We start from the raw sequence: 18933 nt of genomic DNA on the forward strand, positions 1-18933 counted from the left end.
ACACCATTTAGGAATGGCTGTGCTTTCCTGCTGGGGTCACCTGTCTCTTTCTGACAGGTGTGGCCTTCAATCCCTCAGACTCTCAGTCCCTGCAGGGGAATATCGGGGGTGGGAACAGGACTCATCTCCGGGGCTGGGGGACCCCTGGATCACCACCTCGCTTCCCCCGCCGCACCACCCTGTGTGCCTCTGGCACTCCTGCCTTTACGGTGACGAGGGCAATGGTGTCCGCTTGAGGCTGGGAAATGGGATTCCCCACCCCCGCAAGTTCTGTTTCCCTAAGGAAAAAGGAAAATAACTCTTTGTCCAGACCACAGTTTGATTGAATTAAAAAAAGTGTATTGGATTTCCAATACTAAATAAAAACATGAAACTGTTTTTCAAAAAGCCATAGAGTTTACAGCATCAACTACAGAAAAGGCCAAACAAGTGTGTACAGAAACTAGTTCCCAGCAGCCCTCCAGGCCCCCTCCAGCAGGCAACAAGGCAACAGACACGTTCGTTCCAGATCTTCCTGAAGGAAGCTGCTGGCCAGCAGCTCAACTAGGACATGACAAGACACACAATGGTTTAATTTCAAAAATCACAGGAAAATGTAAGAAAATGTATTAAATTGTGAAAAGGTGCAATACAGAATAGCTTTCCTATTTCTTACTTTTAAAAAAATCCCCCAACTTTGAACAGTTATTTAAAAATAGGTCCCTCCCCCCGCCCCAGTTCTGTGGCAGTATGCAGGTACCAAGGCCCTGAGGTAACAGAAGTATCAGGGTTCATGGGAGGGAATGCCCCGAATACCGAGCATGTCTCTTTGGGCAAAAGGTAAGACAGTTTCTGGGGAATCTAGCGCTCCTGGTGTCCAGAGTGCTCTTTTCAGGATCAGCTGAAGTACACTGGATTTCCAGAATCCTGCCTGGCACTATCCTCCATGACCAGCTAGCAGGGCAGCAGGAGGTCCAGCACTGCTCTTTTCACTGCCCCTAATTAAGAAACAGAGAGTTTATCTCCTAGAAGAGCCAGTGTGCCATGAGACCTAAACGGGGGAAATGACCAACTCAGAAAGGCAAGCGGGGCTCCTGCCTGCTGCAGGCTGAGTGCCCCCTGCTGGTCCCAGCCAGTGAGATGCTAGTTCTTGGCTACGTCTCCATCTGCCTTACACAGATCCCTCAGCCTTACACACTCTCTTCTAGGATTTGCTGGGGAGTCAGGGAAGATGCCTGAGGGTCAGTCCTGTATTTTTTCTTAATATATTCTTAATATATATTAAAAAAAAAACTCAGCTTCTTTCCTTTTAAAGAAGAAGCACATGAGAACCACCTGTAAAAGCCAAAGGTTTCTTGTATGGCTGGCCTCTCAGAGCCCCTCCGAGACCTCCTGCTGCCTTGTTGGAATCAGGGGCTTAGCTGAGCTGCTGGGGGTGGGGGGGAGCGCTTTCCTGGTCCCCTGCAACTTATGGGACAGTGTTCAGAAACAACTGCGAGCCTCACTGGTGCTGCTTCATTCTTGCTAACGCCGTCTCCACAGGGGCTCTGAGACGTAGAAACGAGGGCTGGACTGACCGAGGACAGGAACTAGGCAGAAGCAAGGAGTCTTGTGTGGGAACAAAATCCCCACCTTAACATCTGACTTCCCCAAAGTCAGAGGGTTAACAGCAGGACAGGGGGTCCATCCTCTTCTCTGATTTCCTAGGAATGTGCCAGGCTTGTGCCCTGAATGCATCACTCCTGTAATATGATGTCTGACTCCTCAGCGTGGATGTTATTATCAGGATATTACCAAGACACCAGGGCAGCTACATCCTTGAACCCACCTATTGCACAGAAGAACTTTTTTTTACTAGATCCAAATGAAACTCCAGTTGCAACTTAGTGACAATAGAGATGGACATGCCAGGACAATAAAGAAGATGCTTCCGTTCTCTGCAGGCTTCTGGAAGAAAGTACAATGACTGAAACATTCACAGGATCTCAGCAGCCCCTCCATTTCCAATTCCCAACCCTCCCATCCCGCCCCCACCCCAATACTGAAACTGCACAGAAACCAACAAACAAGTCTTTTCAATGTTACATTTCATTCAGATAGATCTGTAATCTCACAGTGATGAGAGGAGAAAGTCAGGCCTTTAATAATTATAAAAAAATAATAAAAAAGCTTACAAACAGCAATGCAGTATTTCCTCCCCCCTTCAAAGTGATGGATTAACAGCTGGTAGAGGATGCAATGACTCAGAATCAAAAATAAAAACAAAAACAACAAAAAAAAAATACCAAACCAACCCCTGGAAGAACCCACACTGTCAATGACTTTCCATACATAATTCAAACAAGTAGTCAAATGTCAACCACTTGTGGAGAACACCACGGACTCCCTTGGTTTTGATAGTGTTTTTCTTTTGAAGGTAAAATAAAATAGAACACAAATAAAATTGTACAGAAATGCCAATGTCTACACTCCATAAAGGCGATGCTGTCGCAGCATGAAGACACGGCCTGTCCACCAAGTGAAACACAGGCTGCACTTCTTGCCTCTTCCCTGGACACAACATTCTGGCCCATGGTGCCCAGTCCTGCAGGGTATCGGCAGGCAAAGGGAAGCTGCCTCAACATGGGCGTCTTCCAGGCTGACTGGGAGAAGGCAGGTGGCCAGGCCTGGAGCCAGCCCCATGCCGGGGCACTGGCCGGGTGGCCTGCTGACTCTGTGTTCTCAAGTGCTGTCCTCTGGTGCTCTGTACAACTCCTTGATTTCAAGGCTAAGTCCCAAGACTTCTGGACTCAGGCCGGGAGTCACGTCCCGGTCAAGGTGGTCATGCTGTCGTGATGGCGTTTAGGTCCTTCATCAGTCCTTCCAGGTGGGCCATCTCTTTGGTCAGCTCATCTGGTTCATAGCTCTACGGAAAAGAGAACAGTGTTACTGGGCATGATCCAAATAGCCGTCCAGAAGCAGGGCCCACAGAAAGAGGTCACAGTGACGAGGGATGAGTAAGAAAACTGCTGGACAGCCTGGACTGCCCACGCCCCTGCCAGCCTGGCAGAGTCAGAGGCTGCAGGATGCGCCCAAGCCTGCAAACACTCATTTCTTTCCATCGCAAAATACCTTTCCTCCAGCCTGTGCTGCCAGGGGTCACAAGGCTCTCACGGGCCCCGCGGCCCCTTCCAGCCTGCTGGAGCCAGCACAGATGGTATAAGCCCTTGACCCTGCGCCCCAAGCCCCCCCTAAGAGAGCCCTGCACCAGGACATGCAGAGCTAGGGCATATTTATTGGAATGCGGGAGTGAAAGATCAAGGCGAGACTCTGTCGATGTTGTTTTGAGAGCAACCACTCAGGCAGCTTCCTCTATAGCATCCTGCTCAGGAAAGATCATAAACAGGGGCTGGGGGGTAAAAGAACATGTGGACGGTTCAAACCAAGACAAGAGGATCAGAGAGACAGGCCAGAATTGCAAGGAAGGCAGGTGTGATAAGCTAATCCAAGCAGATCGAGCCTGCGGCACAGCCCAGGCTCAGGGAAGCACATGAGTGCTCGCCTGTGGAATGGGCGAGCCTGCCCCGCACTCCGGGCCAACACGGGAACTCACACTCTCGGAGTCCTCCAGCATCCTTGTGGTCTCCTGCACTTCAGGGGCACTGGGAACCACCACTGGCATAGGAGGCCGGCTCCTTCCTAAAGTCCCGATGGAGGCTGTCTTCACGGCGTGGATGTGATGGTTCAGAGCTGCAGGGGTAAAGGGTACCATCAGGGGTGTGTCTGAGCCTGCTCCCCTGGTCCTCACAAAGGTATCTGAGGTCCAGATGCTGCTCAGGGTGAGGGATGCACACACACCCAGCACAGAGCTCCTGCTCGGAAAAGGGACTGGAACAGGATAGAAGAAGGGAGAGAGCAGGGCATCCAAGAGGCCAGAGAAGATGTTCCACTTGGCTTTAAAAACTCATCTCTTGGACCAGTGGTTCTCACAGTGTAGAGGTTCCAGGGCCCCTCGCAAAATGTCTGGGAGGTCAAAACTCTTTTCATAATAATACCCAGACACATTTTGCCCTTCCACTGATGGTACAAAAGCAATAGTGGGAAAAACTGCTGGAGCCTTAGCACAAATTAAGGTACTGGCACCACGCTGTAAGGTCATTCATGAACACACACACTTGCCAAGTTTAAAAAAGAGCAGTGTAATTAACATAGAAAAAGTTATGTTATGAAATTGATTACCCATCTTTTAAATATTCTAAAATGGAAATACGGGTAAAATACTACTGCACACCAAGGCATGATGGCTGTCTGCAATAAAGGCACTGGTAATTGAGTTGTGAGCTGAACTGTTGCTTTCATTACGAAACACCAATGTTATTAATAGTTCAAAGAAAGACCAACGCACAAACAGGTTATTTAGACTTGAGCATTTGGCAGACATTTTCTAGAAAGTGAAAGAAGTCCGTCAGTCACCTTAGGGAAGACAATGGACAGCATTTATTTCCAATGATAAAATTTAAGTTTAAAGTGAAAAATCAGAATTTTGAAAAACTTGTATCTGCTAACATGATCTTGAGGGCTTCCCAATATTTAGACTTTGATGATATTAATGAATGATTTTTAGATACTGTTTAACAAAATGTATCAAGATTTGGAGGATCTGTATAACTTAGTGAACCAATACTTTCCAAATGACTGACATGTGGTGTTTAGTATTATGCATTCAAAGTGCAGGATAGACGGATTTAGTGGGACAGAGTACAAATAATGATATGGTTTTGGATTCCACATGACAAACAAATCTATAAAAAAATCACAGTTTGCTAAGTTTTGCTGTAGTGTCAAAGAAGAATACCCACAGCAGTCTGAAAAGTTTATATAAATAATCTTTCCTTTCCAGCTACATGTCTGTGAGGCCAGATTTTCTTTGACCAAAACCACACACTGCTTGGTTTAAATGCAGAAGCAGGTAACGACAATCCGGCTGTCTTCTATTAAGCCAGAAACTAAAGAGATCTGCAAAAATGTAAGACTGCTACTCTTCTCACTATATTTTTATTTTGAAAGTTATTTCTCATGAAAATATGTTATTTACCTCAACATGACAGATTTATTGCTATTTTTATATGAATACAATAGTTTTAAAATCTGTTTTGATTCCTAATATAGTGAATAATGACAGGTATAACTCATGTGAAGAAAAAGCTCCTTTGCAGCTTCAGTAGCTTTTAAGAGTTAAAAAGGGTCCTGAGACCAAAAGCTTGACGAGTGACTTATTCTGAAACAAACCATCATAAGAGAGAAATTTGTGTGAAAGAGCAGGAGGCAGAAAGCATGCCTTTGAGGCGAGAGGACCTTTGTTGAGCTGTGTGAACTCAAAGAGTTAACAACCCTTCTGCAGGGTTATTCCTGCAACGTTGGTTTTTTCCTTGCTTCCAAGTCTTGAACTCCCTAATCCTTCTCTAGCTGGCAGGAATCCTATGGAGGCAGGCAGTTCTGGGAGGCCCAGATCTGTTGTTCATACTCACGCCACTGGATTCTACCACCAAGGGTCCTGCACACAAAACATACTTCAGAAAGTCAGCCTTTGCTCCCTGCCGAATTATTCTCTTGTTTATGTATGTTCCCAAAGGAGGAGCCCATATCCTCCCCGAGAGGATAAGGATAGGCTTGGAGGACATGAGCTTTGTTATTCTGCAAAGACGTGGCGACTGGTGTCTTGAGCCAGAGCCACGGGGCCCCTCCGATGCTGCTCTCCTTGCTCACCTTGCTGGGAGAGTAACGGTGTGCTTGGCAACGCTGGGTCATAGGTGGGAGGCCCAGTGGGTGGGATTGCCGGCACAGCAAAGCTCTTCAGTGGGTGGGAAGGGCGAACGTGGGCTGTAGGGAGACTCTGGCCCGAATCTTCCTCTTGGGAGCTGGCCAAGTAAGAAGAGCTGGTAGCACCTTCAGGATCCTGATGATCAGTACAGCATGTTTGAGACGAGGAGGCTGGCATGGTGTCAGTGCTGGGGGTGTTTCGAACAGATTCTACAGCAGGAAAGTCTAAATGTTAGCATTTATTTTACCACTGAATGTACGCGCATTCTGGGGTTCTGGCTACCTACCTCTGAGGGCCCCTGAAACTGGCTCAATAAGCACTTCGGGTCAATGCTAATTCAAGGGAACACAGATTGGCACCACTGCCAAGGCTAAGTAAGAATGGTCTAATTTCAGAGTCCCCCCAGAATCTGTCAACCAGATGCTGGACTTTCTTTACCCATACAGATAAGTGGTCACAATTTTACAGATTTAAAGCTCTTCTCAGTACTCACTATGGAACACACATAAAGGTTCCTGATATGTTGTCTGTTAAGATGTAAACAAGAAAATTTAAAATTTTATTCACTGATTGACAGCCTCTGAGACTAGCCTTTCTCAGACAACACATCACCAAGGCCACCTGGGTACCTGACAAGGAGCAGCTCTGCCCCGAAGCCTGGTGGTCCCTGCAGGGGAGGCTGTGCCACAGGCCCCGCGCCCGCTCTGGCAACTGCACAGCCTCCCCAGAGCCAGAGCCCCACAGCTCAAGTGAGGCCTGGACAGCCAAAAAGCCCAAAGGCCTGCCGATGGCTTTAAGATAATGCCATGAGGCGTTTGGGTGTCCAGAGGAAAGAACAGGGGCACAATAGCTTGAAGAAGGGGCAGCTCAGGAAAAACATGACAAAAATCTCAAAATAAGTGAAGAGGCGTCAGAGCTGTTCTGGAAGGCAGCATGCTGGGGTACAAAGAACACTGGCTCTGGAGTCAGAGAGACCTGAATCCTAATCTCTTCCTATGGGCTGAGTGAACTTGGCGGTAACCAAATCTGTTTCTTCACCTACAAAAATAGGAAGAATAACACATAATTTGCTGAGGATTAATTAAGAAGATGAATAAAAAGTGCTGAACACGGGGCTTGAATGATTGATAAGACTTTTTTCTATGTAGATTACCAGGTGCTTACTCTGAGCTAGGCACTGCACTAAGTGCTTTATACTCATGAGCTCATTCAATCCTCATAGTAACACATCAGACGCTGGGAGCCTAAGCATGGCCCAAGGACGCAGAACTGATGGGCGGAATTCCAAATCCTGGCCCCTGAGTCCCAAGCCCAGGCTCCATCCACTGAACACTACCTGCTCTTCCAAGCCCAGTCCACACGTCCCCGATGCTGCAGGGGCAGAAGCAGCACCAGTTCCCAGGGCAACCATATGAGGAAGGCTTTTCACACAGTGTGAGCTGGTGCAGACCACCATCCGCACCCTGAGGAGGGGCCTGGAGGACACCAGGTAACCTGAAGGAAGACCTCCTTTGACTCCAAGAATCCTCAACCTTATCAAGGAAAATTAACCCTTTTAAGTAGTAATCCATGAGCAACCTGCTGAAATCCAACCTCTCCCAGCCTTTGTTGCTGAGGCAGCCATGAATCTGTTCCCTTGGGCTCTCGGGAGATGGGCCATGGTGGTCAAGAGTGCTATTCAAAGATCTGGCCTTGGGTTCCAGCAATAAGGGACTCATACACCCTCCCCGAGTGGTGAAAGCCTGGACATCTTAACCTCCCAGGCCTAGGTCACTTCTTGTCCTTTCCAGGGCTGCGCTGAGGGTCTCATTTCTCTTGCCTGCTCAGGTCAGCTGTCACCTCGCCTGGGGAGCTGCTGGTCCCGCTCTGTGTGACCCTGGGCTGGGTGGAAGCTGATTAGCCAGGGTAACAAGGATGAGGGGAGAGAAAGCACGAGGCTCTAGCCCTGACCATGTACTGGCAGACGTGTTAGGACAGCTCTACCACAGCTGCCTCGACTGCCTTACTTAGACGTATAAGCTTCCGAGGGCCCGAGATGGCGGGAAAGGTGCAAAAGGAGAAGAGGCCTGCCTATGCGTAGCAGAGTGCAGTGCAATCCCCGAGGGCATGGTGCGCTGTATTCTCCGTGAAGGGTGCGCCCTGAAATTGCACAACACCCCCGGCTCACAAGGGAAACAACGCTGTAACTAGAATTTCTTCCTCCTGACTGATCTCTCAGAGTTGTCTAAGACACAAAGTGCACAGTGGCTGAGTACCTGGACAAGTGGAAAGCGTGTTTTCTGCATCAGGTGGTAGTGACAATAGTAAACGTCCAAGGAAAAGACAGAAAATGCCCTCTAGGCTCTAGGCAAGGATGCCCCGGCCCAAGATGGGCTCTGGCAACGCTGGGCTCTAGAGACACAGGGAAATACAGTAGTAGCAGAGCTCTGATCACTCTAGACGCCTGCTCTACATTTCAAATCCATCTTCAGAGGCTCCGTTAGTTTTACCTGCTTTCAACCCCTCTGGTTATTAAAACAAGGAACCGTTTAGTGGAGGAAATCATTACTTTTTCCTCTTTTTGCTTTCTGCCTAAATACATACAGAACCAAACTTGTATCAACACTGACCCTTTGGGTGAGGTGTGGGTGGGAGCTCTATGCTTCCTGCCCAAACTTCAACCTCCTTCTCATCCAGGAGGGAGGAGGCAGGGGGCTGACCTGACTGGGAAGACCCTGCCATGCACTTAGGTATGCTCATATCCCAGTGGAGGAGATTTTTCTGCCTTAAAAATGGAGAAATATAGTCAGGGCACAAAAACCTCTTTCTAAGAGCAGGTCTGGAGGGCTGTTTCTGGTCTGTTCTGAGATTACGTCTGCGAGGCAGAGTCTGGTTCTCCATACAGCCTCCTGCAGGCTGTCTTTCCCTAAAGGCAGGAACCCACACCTGGACTGGAGGGAGGGAAAGGCCAATTTCAGACATGAGTTCAAGCAGCATTCTCCAAACAAAGTAAGGGTTTGGGAGCAGGTAACTTTGGGAGTTATCAGGCATGTCTTAGTAAGCTTGGATCTCCATCTGATGCTTTGCGTATGTTTATAACTGACCAAAACTTAAAGGAGGAAGGGTTACTGGCAACCCAAGCTTCTAAGCATGAAGTTTTGAAGTTCTTTTAAAAAATGGGATTCACATGAAACTCCCTTATTTTCTAGAACTACCAAAACTCAGCTCTACTTACTAACATCTGTAACTATTAAAAGACAAGTTTCAAGTTTCAAATGATGGAAAAAGAGTATACTGTATATATAAGGAGTTTTTTTTTTAGCACCTTAAAACTGATAAAGCTGTTTCTTAAGATTTTCAAACTGAGACACGGTGGTCTAGAACGGTGTATCTTTACATACACTGCAGATTGTTAGGCTAATGTCCCATCTATTTTCAGAGATGATCTATGCTTGGGAGCCCTTTTTAATTTCACTCCACTGGGCAACCTGAGGTTTACAATCTGCATAACCCCAGCATGGCCGCTGGCCCTGCTGCCCCCAGGCTGTCGCTCTTATTTTGGTTCCCGGCAGATATATGTAATTAAGAGCTCACATTACAAGTACCTTACGGTTGCCCTAAGAATTCTCCCACCATTAGGCAAAGGCAACCTCTAGTGTCTAAAAATCATCCAGATTACATTTTCCTTTCAAAGTGAAGGATTAAATAAACTGAAAATATGATGGAATTAAGATGCAAGTTGATGGAACAAGACATGGCTGTGTGATTACAGTTATGCTTCTTACTAAAACAACACCTTGCCCTGAGTACTTAAAACTCTGGGAGGAAAATGAAGTGAATTTTATAGAAAAAAACTTGAGTCAGTAACAGAAATGTTATGATAGACAGATAACACTGACAAAAACTCCAAATCCTTCTAAGTGGGGCAGGTCCTCCCCCTTGCAGCTTGCCGACTCTTTCAGAATGCTTTCAACCTGGTGCTCCATCCTCATCTCTCACCTGTGGAATTGGCCCTGTCTGAAAGGGACATGGATGTGCCAATGGGCCATGGGCTGCCCGGGTGGTAGAGATGACTGCGAGCTGGAGAAGCGAGGCTGCTGGAGTGGAAATGATGGTGAGGGTTATCGAGGGAATGGATGGGATGGGCACTAATCACAGCTGTGAATGAACACAAGACAGAGAAATGCTTAGCATGCTTGCACAGACACACACACAAGAGCAGTGACCCCGCACCCCCTGCCCCTGCAGTACCACCATTCCCTGGTTTTGTGGTGGCAGCTTAGGCAATTAGCCACGGGTTTGGGCCATTAGCCATGGGTTTTACATTTGTCTTTAAAAAAAATCAACACACTCTTATGCATATGTCTCTATATATACACAGAAAGAAAAAAGCCTGATAATTTTTACTAAAATGTTAACACATTATCTTGTAGGGAAGAGTGGTGAAAATTTTTTTTTTTTAATTTCTTTTGGTTTATCTTTATTTTCTAATTCTTCTACAGTAAACATGGATTACATGAGTTATTAAAAATACCTACTTGAATATGTCACAAAGTATAAACCCCTAAGCCAACAAATGATGGTTTCGGTATCTATAATTTTTTTTCTCCTGCTTATAAAGATAGAAGTCCCTTTTCCTTCGAGTATATTCCTAATTCATTCTGTCTTTTCTTACTTGCTGAGTGAAGCATGAAATAGGTATTTAGGCTGAATGAATAAGTGGCTGTTTAATCAGTTTTCATATCTTAAAAGGAATGCAAATGGAAATGAACTGTTAAGGTCCAATCTAGTAGTAGAAGCATGAAATACAGGCCTAGGGCACCATCTCTTCCTGCTTCCAGTCTGGGACCTTAGCCATATCTACTCACATTTTAAAATATAAATGGATTTTTTTTCTAAATTCTCTCTTTCCTTCCCACACTGGCTAAGGAATTCAATTTGCTGCATTTAGCAAATGAATCCACATTTTCACACAGATATTCCACATACAACTTTCTATGAAGACAAAGTGCGTCTTTAATGAGCTTCCTTATTGATCCCAGAGATGGAAAAACAAAATCAGAAGCACAGCCGAGGTACAAACTTTTCTTAGGTACTCCCTTAGAGTAGCTGTGGAAGCACTAAGTTTACCATCAAGATGGTGGTGGTGTAATAGCTAAGTCATGTCTGACTCTTGCGACTCCATGGACTCTAGCCCGCCATCAAGATAACCAGTTCTAGACTCCCAAAATAGGCAAACAGGTAGGGTTGATCAGAAACAAGTGGGATCTTTCCCACCCACCCTCCCCTTCCCTTTAGCAAGGACTTCACAAACTTTGTGATAAAACTCAGTTAGCCCTTGGATTCTATTAAAATGTCAGGTCACCAAGAGTCTCCCTGATCTTTGGCGGGGTGGGGGGTGGCACTCAACATTACTTAGGTGAGGAAAATCCCAGGCAATACAATAGAGGGCCTTTTTTCTGCAACATTCTCCTTACCACGTTCAAGCAAGCAGGTGGCACAACCAGCCAGGGACCCTGGAATAAGATACAATGTGGTGAAGCTGGCTGAGGAGAGGTCTCAGGGCAGCTGGGCAGTCGGCATCTCCTCCATGGGAAGACAGGAAGTTTTCAGAAGCGGGGTGTTTCAGAATCAGTGTTTTTCACAATTAAGGCTAGGGTAGGGGGAAAGACGCCTGACTTTTTACCCAGGAAGTGCAACTTGAAAGTGTTTTAGGTATAGAGACTCTCACAAAAGTAAAACAAAGCTGATTTTTGTTAAGGCTTTGTCAGTTTTTCCAAATTAAGTAAACAAAAAAATAAATAAAAGAATGTGACAGTGCCTGTCTGGAATACAGTTGGCAAGCATCAGCTATTAGTTGAATCAGAATCCACTGCTTCTGTGCAAGGCCTTTGATGGAACCTCATCCCACCACCACTAAGCCACCCCCAGCAGCGCTCAGACATCTATAGCCATGGTAGGTGGATGGGAGATGCAGCCTCCAAGGAATCCTGGCTTGTAAAAAAGGACTGAAGCCATGTGGGGAAAAGCATATCTCAAGCCCGATCCCAAGTATATCTGGGCACTTGGTATCAGATTCTTGAATTAAAGAATCCACTCACTCAGCTGCTGGGGCACAAATGAAATAACACTGTATATTTATACGTACTCCTTCCCACCACCAAAAAAAGAAAAGGAAAAAAAACAAAAACAAAAACCAGGAATGCTGTCAACTAGTACAACTTATCTTTTCTCTGTAACATATTTAAAAGTAACAAATCTAGGAATAGGGTAGTCAAATTTTACAAGTTTTAAAAATAAGCTAGTTCAGGCAAGAACTAAAGCCTTATATAAAACAATCAATTAGTCAAGCTACCATCTTTTTTTTTTTTTTTTTTTGGTACCATCTTCTTAAAAATCAAAAGTAACTAGAATGAACTAATCTACTCTTTTTGGAGGTTTCCCTGGTGGCTCAGATGGTAAAGAATCTGCCTTCAATGTGGGTGACCTGGGTTCGATTCCTGGGTTGGGAAGATCCCCTGGAGAAGGAAATGGCAACCCACTCCAGTATTCTTGCCTAGAAAATCCCATGGACAGAGAAGCCTGGGAGACTACAGTCCATGGGGTCGCAGAGAGTCGCACACAACTGAGTGACTAACACTTTCACTCTTTTTGGACATTGCTGGACCTTGTCCAGGGAATGTCTGATGAAAGGAAAACCAGTTTTCCTTGCACACATCCAAGTACAGGCCCCTCTTCTTATCATGGACCCTAAGCAAAAAGTACTTTGTGCAGAAATGAACTATTAGTAAATGAGTCTTTTAGTCTTCCAAGGCTGATTCTTAGACTCTTGTGCGAGCGACAGCGTGTGTGCAGACAAGACATTCTCAGGGATCCCACTGGTTTCCAAGTTTACAGTGCCATCTTCTGTGTGTAGGATATCTGTGAGTATTTAAAATCTCTGTCACTTGTGGACAGACATGGCCGACAGTCCTGAAATGGGACATCTTTAAAGAAATGAATAAAAAATCCCAAAGCTCATTTACATTAAACTGAAAAGTGATTTTTCAGGATTTAAATCTAGGTCTGACACTCAAATGGTAAAGAATCTGCCTGCAATGCAGGAGACCAGGGTTCGATCCCTGGGTCAGGAAGATCCTCTGGAGAAGGGAATGGCAATGCACTCCAGTATCCTTGCCTGGAGAATCCCACGGACAGAGAAGCTTGGCGGGCTACAGTCTGTGGGGCTGCAAAGAGTTGGACACGACTGAGCAACTACCACAATGACTGACAGTATTACTGTGTGCTGACCCACTGTGCAGCCCAGAGCAAATTTCAAGATTAAATAGTTTCTTACACTTGGATTTGGTATTGGCAGGCAGGTGGCTGCTTATCTCTTTAGAATGGCTGAGGACCCTCAGCTGGAAGCCCCACTGTGCCAGTTCATCCGAAAGGCTTCCTCATCTTGAAAACAGTAACAAGGGAGGAGAAACACTAGTGGAAAAATGTAATTGGTTTCTCCCATTGCATTTTGGTTTTTAATCATGATTATATACTTGAGTTTCAAATACTGCAGGAGGCTGGGCAACTTTTATGCTTATCAAAGTGAGGCACAGGTCAAGCAAGGTTGAAAAATATTGCTGTAAAAACAGAAACTCCATGCTATTTACCTCAAACTCCTCTAAAATATAAAGTCTACTGATTAAAAAATATTCTGCAATGCCTATCAACACTGATCATGTATCGGGAAGCCTAAGGAACACTGTGACATCTGGCCATCCTTAGACCCAGCCTAGAGCGATGACGCCCCATCTCTCCTGAAGAGACCTGATCTACTTTTAAAGAGACTGGTTACTTCCCTAATGCCTGGGAGACTTGTGGAAGTTGGCCTTGTAGTTTATTTACACTGAAATTAAAGAAGCTATTAGTAAGAATAAATACTAATCACAAAATATGGCAAACGTTTGATTCTTCTTCTCTCAAGGTGCCAAAGCTTTGGTAGATCAATTTTTGCATTAGGATCAAGTGAAGTCAAAGAGATCATTTGTAGCTGTTCCCCAATATGACTGGATAATTGGCAGCACTTGGGAAAAGAGAAGCTTTTAACTTACGCTGGGGTGGCTGGGAGTCAAAGGGCATCATCATTTTTGGTCTCATTCCCCGCCTTCCTGCCAGTGTAGACATGCTGTCCTCTGATTCATGCCCTAGATATCAAATATGGAGGTTGGTTACAAACATGTGTCCAGGCCAGTGAGCAGCCTCAGCAGTAAAACATTTCAAGTGAAGGCAGATTCAGGTCTCACAGACAACAGAGTAGGGACAAGGTGTTTTTGCAGGAAGTGAAATAAAGAGGAAAATGAGCATCATCACATTACAGGAACCCCTGTTGAGCCAATGCAGTTGACACGATGCTGCCTATCATGTTTCAGTGCAGGTCTGTGAGGAAGAGCAGGCAGACCAAGAATATGCCAAACATGACAACGAGAGCTGGGCTCCAGGTGAAGGGATGGAATGAAATGTGCAGACATGTGCTAGGCTGTCTCAAATCTTGAGCTGGTGAAGTGCGATGAGAGACCTAAGAGAGCTAGAAGGCTGTTTCGTCTGCGTACAGAGCCTCTCTCTCTCAAGAGGCCAGCTATTCTGCATCAGAAGTTGCTGCTGTAACACGTTTCTCTAAACCTAACTTCTCATAGGAATTACCAATTAAGGTAACTTTACAAAATGGAAAATGGTTTAAATGAAAAAAAACCTGTACCTCTATATGAATTCCGCCTTTGATGGATGTTGCTGTCCATGGAATTGTCAACTGGTGTGATATCTTGAGAATTACGAGGAATTGGTGTATCAGTCATGATGGGGTTTGGGTCTGGAGACTTATCAATGGGTTTGAGCTCCAGTCTCTCGTGATGAATCCAGAGGTCTGGGGGTTTGACATCTTTGGAGTTCCCTTTATACTTGTGGGAGCCATTCACTGATTTGCAAGCAGCTCGTTTCCTAGGTACGAAATTAAGAGGATTTTAAAAAGTAACGTGAATATTATTGGTCAAAAAAGTTTTAATGTTTAAAACAGTCCTTCTGAGAGATGCTTCACGCAAAATCAGAAACTACAAACAAATAAGAAAAACAGAGGCAAGAAGTTTTACCCTGGGGAGAACGATATGAAATGATGCTGGCAAGATGGGCTGGGGTCAGATCATTAAGGAATTTTAGAGCCAAGACCAGAGTCTGAACTTGCCTCTGTGAGTAAAGAGAAATCCCTAAATGGTTTTAAGCAGGAGAGTAAGGAGATCAGTTTTGAGTTAAAAGTTTAAACCAACTGGGATGTGAAGAATGGATTTGAGGAGTAGGGGACAAAGCAAGGGGGCGTTAGGATGCAGCACAACAATGGCAGCCTGGCTGACAGTGGCCTGGGGCAGGGAGAATGGAGGGGAGAGGGAGATCCGATGGTTATTGAGGACCCAGAAATGACAAGACTTGGTGAAAAAAATGGATGTGGGAGAAGACAGAAATAAAGACACAAGAGGAATAAAGGATATTGCCAAGGTCTCTGGCTTAAGCCATTTACTAACACTGGGGAGAAGTAGGTTTGCCAGAAAGAATTACAAATTGTTTTGAATATACTAAGTGTCCATCTGAGACATTAAATATAAAACATAAAACAGGCAATTGGGTCTGAGACTGAAGCAAGCCTGAGACTCAGAAGAGAGAAGTCTTGGCTAGAGATAGAAATCTGGGAGTAGCTGCAATTCAGAAGTAAACGAAGCCACAGGAGCAGGTAACTCCAGGCCCAGGCCCTGAGGAACGTCTGTCTGATGGCAGAGTAGCCTGGAGAAGCTGTGAAAAAGAACACACAATCATGGAGTACAAGAGAAGAGAGTGTTTTAAGAAGAAAGGAGTACTTGACTGTGTTAAGTGTTGAGAGAGTAAGATGAGGACTGAAAAATTCCCTTTGGCTTTCGCAACACAGAGGTCAGTACTAACCTCAGCAAAAACAATTTTGGTGGAGCAGTGGGGGCAGAATTCGGATTAGAAAGGACTGAAGCATGAGTGGGCAGCAAAAGAATGGACAGGTGAGTGGAGACGAGTATTCAGACTTGTGGAGAAGGGAAAGACAGGGTTTCTTTGTGGTTGGTGGTAAAGGCCATGCAGTAGAGGAAAGGCTGTAATTCTTTCTTAGGATGGAAGAAATCTGAGCACACTTGAATGCGAGAGACGGAGCCAACGGAGAGTGAGGTCAGTTGTACCGACAGAGGGACAACCTCAAGGACAAGGTCTTTGAAAGCAGGAGGCACTGGGATATGGTAGGTAAGTGGAGAGCAGGTTTCAGATGGGAGGAGGGGGAGAAAATGACTGCTGCCGACATGGAAGGGCTTTAGACCTAACGGTGGTACACTGAGGTAGGAAGTTCTCGTCTGTTGAGTGAGGGGGCTCTAGAGGGATGTGCTAAGAAACTCTGAGGGGCTAGACTCTAAATGCTCTGTCGGCTTTGAGGCTGTGAGAGTCTATACACAGCTACAATTGAAATGGGAGCTGCCTCAGATGTGAGAGAAGACGAAAAGTACGAAGAAAAGCTCACATTTTTCCATAGTCAATGGAACACTTGGAAAGTAGGTCACTCGGGGAGGAGGAGGGGAAAACTCGATAAAGACTTGATGCAACTCTTTTAAACAAAGGGACCCGAACTGTAGGACCTGCAGATTCAAATACAGAGTCCAGAACCTATGACAAACTCATTTTCCTGCCTCTTAATCTGAAGACTTAAGTATTTTAGGACTTTATTTTTTATTTACTTTGGATTTTAGATTCCCCCAAATACGAAGGAATTCTGTCATTTTGTTTATTCAGATTCTTTTAAATAAAGATCTCAAGGTCTTTGATTAAAACTAGATGTAAAATCAAGTTCATAAAGATAGATAAATGGGAAATGCTGAAAAAGAAGCTTGTAGAAAAGTTCTAGCATAGAAAAATATGATTTTAGAGGTTTTAGGGAGAAACGGTTTTCTACAATCAAAGGCAGGGGAAGCTGTAGGAGGCAGTGATCAAGAGGCAGTGATACAATGTAAGCTGCTGAAAGCTATTTTACTTGGGCAAAAGAAAGATTAAAACCATCATATAACCTATAAAAAATGACAAAGTCATTACTAGCAGCAGTTAGAATGTAGCTTGTACTTGACCTCTATACTGAAAACAAATAGATTTATGGTTATTAAATACATGCATCCTTGCCTTGGGCAGAGTTCTGAGGATAATCACATAGACATGAATTTCTTTCTCTCTTTATGGAGCAATACCTCCATCTTATGATCTTTTAGGATACTGCAGCTAAAGTTCTTCTATAACTCATATTGTGTTTTTGCTATTAGGGGTAACTCAAGAATCTTTTTTTTTTTAATGGCACTGTCTTGCTGGCCAGAGATATGAATAGAATGTGACCTAGGGTCAAGGATTCCCTCAGCTTCAGGAGTGAAGGCTATTACCAAGCACCACATAATGGTGATCACCTTGCTATCTGCTCTAAACAATTAGCCACAAGCCTCAAAATCCCAGGTGAGTTCAGGGCTAGCAGCCACCTTACCTCTCTGCTAATATGATACAGTGATTATAAATAATCCTTTCTCATTCATTTAATCAATACATCTCCCCATCACACCCCCAACCAGCTCTGCCTCCTGTGGTCCCAACCTCAACTGCTACTTTTGGTGAGTGAAAGTCGCTCAGTCATGTCTGACTCTTTGCGACCCCATGGACTTATACAGTCCATGGAATTCTCCAGGCCAGAATACCGGAGTGGGTAGCCTTTCCCTTCTCCAGGGAATCTTCCTAACCCAGGGATCAAACCCAGGTCTCCTGCATTGCAGGCCGATTCTTTACCAGCTGAGCCTTTGGTAGTACTTCTTTAAAAATACTCTTAAACTTAGAACTAGAGGTCTATGGTGTCCTTCCATCTCAGCTGGCATTTGTGCCATGAAATTATACAGACTCCTGTGTACCTGGTTCACTGAGTGCCCAGAGACAGTCAGTCCTCCAAAGGAGCTCCCAACAAGGCTGGACATCATCTACTTTCCTCTCCTAGACTGATTCTGTACACTTGGCTCTTGTGACTTCAGAGGCTGAGTTAAATGAACTATAATCTGCTTGGTAACTGCCCTGGCTTCCAGTTCAGTGTTGCCAGTAGAAGGCACAGACAAGAGACTGGAGGGCGGGAGGTATTTCCTCTTCTGCCCCATCCCTGCTGGGCTAGAGGGTGGGAGTCGTTACATTCCTACCACCATACGTGGTTCCTGTTGCAAGTCCTCTCCTGCTGCTTCAGAGCTCTGGAAACAGCTCTGTCTTCTTCAGAAAAAGCTCTCACCTTTCTAAGGATGACAGTGGCCTGTCACCACACTGCTGCCTAATGCTAACTTCACCTTGGACGTTGTAAATGGTCCCTTCACTAAAGCCCCCTTCACCCATCTTGAGTGTGCCCCTCTTCCCTGCCAGAACCCAGAAGGATACATATTTAGCAAGAGGAATCGTTCCGCGTTTTCTTTAAAAATATTTAAAACACTGCTTTTCACGTATTTTATATTTTAACTCTGTGTACAACTCTAGACACAGAGGTCACACAGAAAAAACGTATGGGCTACATCTGGGGCTCCTTACTTTTTCTGGTGAGAGGTAGTCCGCCGGGTGCAGAAAACAGCGATGATCACGACCACCACGATAGTGATGACGCCGACGGAAACGATGATGACCAGCAGCATGTTACTGTCCAGAGGAGAGGTGGGGCTTCCATGAGGGCTGTTACTGCCTGGGAAGGGAAAAACCGTACGCTTGTGAGTGTTCCAGAATTCTAAAGACGCATACAATCAGGCTGCAGTACCTTCACATGAGTACAGATAACTTCTGTGAGCTTCTGTATAAAAGTATTCATTCCTGTGCATTCTATAAAAATACCTTATGAATATGGCCATCTCCTCCAGATGATGAAATCTAGAGAGCTGAGTTTCTGCCCTGGGTGTACCTGGCACAAAGTTGGTGATCAATAAAAGTTTCTCAGATTGTACTGAACTCTAAGCTTGGACCAGTAAGGGAGTCTGTCCCTTGGTGTCTTATATATAAACTCATCTTATAAAGCACCATTTGTAAATCACTTAAGTTTTCTGACTTTCAAAAGCTTTAAAAAATGCATACTCATAGAAAACAAAAGTTTTTTT

The 18933-nt window shown here is 45.1% G+C and overlaps 1 protein-coding gene across 8 annotated transcripts in view; it reads right to left on the minus strand.

The window, feature by feature from the left end:
* Positions 1 to 317: 317 nt before the first annotated feature.
* The window catches only part of NEO1 (neogenin 1), a 238959-nt gene continuing 220343 nt past the window's right edge, over positions 318 to 18933 (minus strand). For 3 of the 8 annotated variants that reach the window (XM_045162126.1, XM_045162125.1, XM_025296181.3), the window contains exons 22-29: positions 18380 to 18527; positions 14493 to 14731; positions 13849 to 13941; positions 11236 to 11274; positions 9758 to 9916; positions 5725 to 5988; positions 3572 to 3708; positions 318 to 2884 (exon numbers count right to left, since the gene is read on the minus strand). In XM_045162126.1, coding sequence (XP_045018061.1) covers positions 2801 to 2884; positions 3572 to 3708; positions 5725 to 5988; positions 9758 to 9916; positions 11236 to 11274; positions 13849 to 13941; positions 14493 to 14731; positions 18380 to 18527 — 1163 coding nt within the window. In that variant the 3' untranslated portion in view covers positions 318 to 2800. The remainder of the gene's footprint in view (positions 2885 to 3571; positions 3709 to 5724; positions 5989 to 9757; positions 9917 to 11235; positions 11275 to 13848; positions 13942 to 14492; positions 14732 to 18379; positions 18528 to 18933) is intronic. The other 5 variants (XM_025296187.3, XM_044925354.2, XM_025296186.3 and 2 more) reach the window with 2 other exon arrangements.

Source organism: Bubalus bubalis, chromosome 11, assembly GCF_019923935.1.
Source record: "Bubalus bubalis isolate 160015118507 breed Murrah chromosome 11, NDDB_SH_1, whole genome shotgun sequence".
In the NCBI taxonomy this organism is placed as follows: domain Eukaryota; kingdom Metazoa; phylum Chordata; class Mammalia; order Artiodactyla; family Bovidae; genus Bubalus; species Bubalus bubalis.